At 45.9% G+C, this 6,616-nt stretch overlaps 1 protein-coding gene across 2 annotated transcripts in view; it reads right to left on the minus strand.

Moving 5' to 3' along the window:
- Nucleotides 1-6,616, minus strand: part of Polr2b (polymerase (RNA) II (DNA directed) polypeptide B, 140kDa) — a 40,375-nt gene that overhangs the window by 31,727 nt on the left and 2,032 nt on the right. For both annotated transcript variants that reach the window (XM_013518517.1, XM_005392864.2), the window contains exon 2: nucleotides 3,674-3,746. In XM_013518517.1, coding sequence (XP_013373971.1) covers nucleotides 3,674-3,746 — 73 coding nt within the window. The remainder of the gene's footprint in view (nucleotides 1-3,673; nucleotides 3,747-6,616) is intronic.

The following is a 6,616-nucleotide window of genomic DNA, read 5'->3' on the forward strand; positions in this document are numbered from 1 at the left end:
GAAAATAAAATGTAAAAATGCAACTTAAGTTGAGAGGTCAGAGCTAGCAGTGTAGACAGGAAGTCACAAGTAAAGTCCTAAGGAAGGATGGACAATCTCAAAGAGAAGGTACTACTGGATGTGGATTGGGGGTTACAGGCCTATAATCCCAGCACTTGGGAGACCAAGGCAGGAAGATCACAAGTTCAAAATCAGCCTAAGCAACTCAACAAGACCTTGTCACAAAAGAGGACCACGAGGATAGCTTAGTGCTGGGCCCTTGCCTACTTTGTACACTGAGTTCAATCTCCGATGCCATTTTAAAAAGGTGCAAGTGGAGAGGACACTCAGCAGATCACTCCCCGCTACCGTCCAGTAACGCTGCCAGCCGGCACTGCCCTGAGCTCCGGGTCAGCTCTGGCGCAGCTCTGGATCTTGCACAGCCCGAAGGACATGGGGTCTCATCATTTCTCAGCCAGACGCTGCCCCACACCTCCACACCTCAACCCCTCCGCCGGCTGCTACCTGCGACTTCCTGCTCCCCTCTGCCCAGTAATCACTGACCCACTCTCACACCTGCAACCCACTTCCTGACACGGCCTTCACAGCCCAGCTAGCCACAGCTACCCTTGTGCAAAGCACAGCCTGAACGGCTGGCACATGTCTCTCAGTAGGAACTGTGACGGAACAAGAACGAACTCTCTCACAGCCCCTGGGGACATCCGCTGATAAGTTACAATCCAGAAGGCATCGCCCAAGGGAACTAGAAATGGTGTCTATGAAGAATTTAAGGCGGCAAATTTTTACAAAACTACAGACAAGCTGCGTTACTCAAAGTACTTTCCCCAGAATCTCCACTGGAATACTTTCTTTACACACCTAAATACCCATAAAAGATTTAGTATTATGCTAATTTCCCAGAAACCATCCTGCTGGAGTTACCTGTGAGCTTAATAAGACCACATTCACAGCACTGGGTAAAGATCACTCGATGTGAAAAGGTGAAACAATTCCGTGTGGTAACAGCTAAAGCACCTACAGCCAATTACAACTGTAAAATTAAATTAATTTACCAGCAAATGATGAATAAATTCTGTGACCTTTCATAAGACAGCACTTTATCCTTGAACAAATCTGTGGGAAACAATTCCTTTTTGCCTAAGTCAAAAATATTATCTTCTACTTGGAGAACGTAGAACACAGACACACTCCGCAGGAACGTCTAGCTGGTTATGTTTCCCAGTAAAAATGTCTCTGGCTTGACACAGTACTCAGTCACAGAAGATACAACTGTCTCAACGGGAAGTTTTTCAAGCCAGGTTTAAAAGGAGAAACACACACTTCTCTCCCAAAACCTCAATGCATTCTTAACAAAACAACATTCAAGAAAAGTACTCAGTGCTCTCCAAAGGCAAGGGGCAGGGTGTCAGAAGCATGTGTTCTTTGAAAAGGACACGCAGACCGAGAGGGCGGGCACGCTGCAGCAGGTGGGCAGAGGCGCCGGCCTCACTGAGCACAGAGCAACTGCTGCTCGCCAGCACTTGGCATCCCTGGACAGTAGGACATTAGCAATTGTGAGCTACTTGGGACCTTAAACCTCTAACACTTGTTTTTCTCTTTCTTTTCTTAGTACTGAGGATCAAACTCAGGGTCTTGCTCATTGTAGGCAAGCTCCCTACCACTGAACATCCTTAGGTGCTACACAAGGTGTCTCACTGAGTTTTACTGCATTTCAGTTACAGTGAGAACTGGATGTGCACTGGGTTGAAATATAACCTTCTGTAACTGTACTTATTTACAATAATGAGAAAACCATGGAATCAAATTAACGTCAGCAGTAACGGAACAAATGTACATATCTCCTGACAGTGCACTGGAATAGAACATCCCATGTCAAAAGTAATCATCTGAAAAAAAGAGACACACCCAAACTAAAAAGTATCCAATAGAGCAAGGACGGTGAACCTGTCAGAGCTGTCAGTCACACACAGCCCGCAGCAGCACCTGTGCCAGGCTCACCACCACGGCCACAGGGTAACTGGCTCACAGTACTCAAAAGTGTCAAGGCCAAGCTGCAGGTGACGATGCATGCCTAATCTCCGTACTCGGGAGGCTGAGGCAGGAGGACTGCCGCAAGTTCAACGACAGCTTGAACTACTTGGTGACACCCTGTCTCAAACCAAAACCAAAATAAAAGTCAGGTTCAAAAAAAAAGAGTCACGGCCAAGGAACGGTAGCCCATGCCTACAATCCCAGCAAGGGACGGCTGGATCAGGAGGATCACAAGTTTGAGCTCAGCCCAGGCAACTTAGGCACTTAGCAACCCTGTTGTTAGGGGAAAAAAGGAAAAAACAGAAAGGTAGGAGCTCAACAGGACAGGTTCACTTCAGAACAACCCTGAAGGGGACCGGCCTGCCACTTGACCATCACTGTCATCCTGGCTAAGGACTTTCACACTGGGTCACAGGCATAAAGGGGCTGTGACAGGAAAAGGTCCGAACGGACTTCCGCGGGGGAGTTCAACGCAAAGGCGCTGCAGGGACCTGCCAGGGACCAGGCTTGCGAAAGCAGGGAGCAGTGGCTGCTTGTCGAAAGCAGGGCTGAGAAACGGTGTTTACAGGGTGTAGCTGTCCTCCCTGGGCCTTATTATCCTACAAATATACATCTTTAACAGGTGTAAAATCATGCCAGGGGAAAGAGGATTCCTTCACCTGTCTCAAAATTGAAAACAAAAATGGTAAGCCGGGCATGGCGGCACACACCTGTAATCCCAGCACGTGGGAGGCTGAAACAGGAGGATCCTTATGAGTTTGAGACCAGCCTGGGTTACAAAGTGAGCTCAAGGCCGGGCTGAACTGCATAGCAAGACCCTGTCTCAAAAAGACAATAAATAAATGAGTAAATAAATAAATAAAAATGGTTTGGGAGCCAGCCACGGTGGCACACACCTGCAATCCCAGCACTTGGGAGGCTGAGGCAGGAGGATCTGAGTTCAAGGCCAGCCTGAACTATAGTGAGAACTTGTCTCAAAAAAAAGGGGTGGGGAGATAGATGAAACTGGATTTAATCCCCAGCACTGAAGAAAACAAAGTCTATAAAGAGATTAAGCAACTACTCCAGATTAAAGGAGACAGAAAAATAAATCCTGGAAACAAAGTATAATACGTGATTCAATGTTCGATACAAGACCAGAAGAATTTTTATTTTGCTATAAATACTAGTGGGAAAACTAGCAAAATTTGGGTAAGATGTATGGATTAAATAAGATTGTTACATCAACACTAATTCAATTCCTGTACTGTGACTATGTAAAAGAATATCCTTAGGTCTTGAACAACTTCTCAAAGTTTTCAGAAAAAAAATATGCACTAAGAAAAAGAAAACACTGTCACTTAGGGAATCCAGTGACATGTATAAATAAATTCTTTGGGGGGAGGTTTCTTTGAGACAGTGTCTCACTACATATAGTCCAATCTGGCCTTGAAATAGCAAGCAACCACTTGGTGGTTGAATTCTTTACGTAACTTTTCTGCAAGTCTTAAATATTTACAAATTGAAGTTAATATATAAACTACAGACTTACATGTAGTGTATTCCTACAAACATCGACCCATTGGGAACAGAATTAAAAGGGAAATCCCCTTATATTTTACAGTGTCTTTCAAAGCTGATTCAGTTTGGTCTGAAGAGTTACCTGATTACAATCCAGCACGCTTCTTGCCACAGATCTGGGGTGATTTCATCATCATCCTCATCATATTGCATATCTGCAAAAACAAAAAAACGGCACTCATCTGCAACAAAATGCCATGAGCTGGGCTGGGCATGCAGCTCAGTGGAGCAGTCCTCACCAAGTGTACCTGATGCCCCGGGCTTCATACCCAGCTCTACAAAACAGCAACAACGACAAATTAAAATTTTTTTAAAAAGCCACTAGTTAATATCTTGCTTGTAGGACTTACAGTAACAGAAATACACCTATTTTCTGCCAAAGAAAAAGCAATCCTTTCACCTCACTTTTCTAAAATTTCAGGTAAACATAGTAATGAAATGTATGTGTCTCCATGACTTAGGTATTCTTCCACTACAAAAAGGTTTATCACATTGGGGGCTGGGGATTTAGCTCAGCAGCACAGCACCTGCCTGGCAAGTACAACATCGTGAGTTCGATTCCCGGTTCCAGACAAAAACAAACAAACAAAAAAAAGGTTTACCACAAAGGTTCAATGTAAATTGTGTGAATTTCCAAGTCTGCCATCTTCCCAGAAAGTCCACACGATTCTCACTTATAACCTTGAGAACCCGGTGAAAGCGCAGGCTCTTCTGACCATGCTGCTCCTCACAACTGAGGCAGAGACCCAGGCAAGCAGGCAGGCCAGAAAGGGCCCCAGTGGGCACTCTGGGGGAGGGCTGCAGCAGCAACAGCCACGTCTCTCCTCCCACCTGCCCTTCCACGCCCTGACCCCGATGCTCTGAGAGGCCACAGAGATCCTCTCCTGGAGTCTGGGTAGCTTCTCAACTCTCCTGTGGACAGGAGAGGCCGCTGGAATAAAGCTGCATGGCTGCAGGAGTAGGTCAGAAAAGGCAATGCAGGTTTTATCTTGTTTGCTCAAACATCTGCTTCTCAAGCTCTGAATTGCTTTTTAAAAATCCTGCTAGCAGGGGCTGGGGATTTAGCTCAGCGCCAAAGCGCCTGCCTGGCAAGCGCAAGGTCGTGAGTTCGGTTCCCAGTACCGGAGAAAAACCAAAAAAAAAACAAAACAAAAAAAAATCCTGCTACCATGCCCAGTATAGTGGCATGACCTGTGATTCCAGCACTCAGGAGGCTGAGCCAGGAGGAGCACCATGAGTTCAAGGCCAGCCTGAACTACATAGCTGAGACCCTGTCTCAAAAAAGAAAAAGCAACAACAAAAATCCCGCTACCAGCCAGGTGTGTCAGCACCGCCTGTCATTCCGGCACTCTGGGAAGCTGAGGGACTAGGATCACAAGTCAAACCTAGCCTGAGCAATTTAGTGAGACCCCTTCTCAAAATAAAAAGAACGGGTGGGGGTTGGCGTAGCTCAGTGCAAAGGTCCCGGGTTCAGTCCCCAGTAACAAAAGAAAAGGCGTGGCTGGGTATGGTGTCCCCTACCTATAATCCCAGCACTCGGGAGGCTGAGGCAAGAGGAGTGCTGCGAGTTCAAGGCCAGCTTGAGCTACAAAGTAAGTTCAAGGTCAGTCTGAACTGCATAGTGAGACCCTGTCTCAAAATGACAAAAAAAAAAAAAAAGGTGTACTACTATGAGGCTGGTACCCTGTGAGGATGCCCAAACCATAAGGGAAAGCTGCTTACAGTACTATGATGGTACCAGACAGTGAGGAAACCCTCCAGGGCCTAGTGGTCACATCAACCCTCAGCCTTCCCAGCTAAACAAAAGACCCTGGGGGGGCGCGGGCAGAGACAGCCTGTGCCTACCATGCCCTCCACACGCTTCAAACTCAGACTCCACCAACATCATGAAGTAATTCTTTTTAAATTTTCTTCCATTATAATGAAATCCATGCACAATGTTTGACATTAGGTCAGAAAAAGGATAAACCAGACAGTGAGACGTAGTTTAGCTTATTTTTATATTTTATTTTAGTCCTTTCCTCTAAAAATTTAGGCCAAGCGTGGTGGCACATGCCTGTAATCCCAGCACTCGGGAGGCTGAGGCAGGAGGATCCTTGCAAGTTTGAGACCAGCCTGGGCTACAAAGTGAGCTCAAGGCCAGCCTGAACTGCACAGTGAGACCCTGTCTCAAAAAAAAAAGGAAAGGAGAAAGCCCAGTCTTCCATAGCCAGAAAGAAAAGGGAGAGAAGGGTGCTACCACTCACTGAGATGGAGGACAGAGAAGAGCAGCTTTGGAAGGGGCTGGGCAGAAGCACTCAGGGAGCTCCATCTGGACCGGGGAGACATCCCAGGTGTCCAGTGGCAGTTAGGTTTGCGGGCCATCTGCACTGGAAACATACATTCCAAAGTCACCCACATGCAGATGTAACCAAGGCCTTGAAAAAGCTCCCAGGGAGCACCTGAGGAGACAATGAAACAGAGCAAAGCCAACAGGTCAGAAAAACCAAGCGGAAGTGACGAGGGGTTTCCAGGAGAAAGTTCTGAACAAGTCCGATACCAGAGTAGAGAGAAGATTTTAAATGTATCCATTAAGAAGACTGCACAGTCCAGGAAGAGCTGTTTTAATGCAGTAACGTGAGCAGAATCAGACTATACTGGAATAGGGACCTGGGACATGAGCCTGGAAGATGGAACTAGGCCTGCCTTTTTTTTTTTTTTTTTTTAAGAAATTTAGCCTTTTTTTCTTTTTTTTAAAGAAATTTAGCTGTGAAAGGAAGGAAAAAGTAAACCAGTAGAAGAAAAATGAAAAGAGATTTAACTTGTTTTCTTGCAGACAAGAGAGACCTGAAATTTTCATATAGAAAGAAGGCAGCTGAAGAGGAGCGGCTAGTACATAGCAAGACCCTGTCTCACAAACACACAGACAAAAAAAAAAAAAAAAAAAAAAAAAAAGAAAAGGCGGGTAGGGGATATATAGCTCAGCAGCACAAGCACCTGCCTAGCAAGCACAAGGTCCTGAGCTCAATTCCCAGTACCAAAAAAG

The sequence above is a fragment of the Chinchilla lanigera genome, unplaced genomic scaffold (assembly GCF_000276665.1).
Source record: "Chinchilla lanigera isolate Chin_1 unplaced genomic scaffold, ChiLan1.0 scaffold00046, whole genome shotgun sequence".
In the NCBI taxonomy this organism is placed as follows: domain Eukaryota; kingdom Metazoa; phylum Chordata; class Mammalia; order Rodentia; family Chinchillidae; genus Chinchilla; species Chinchilla lanigera.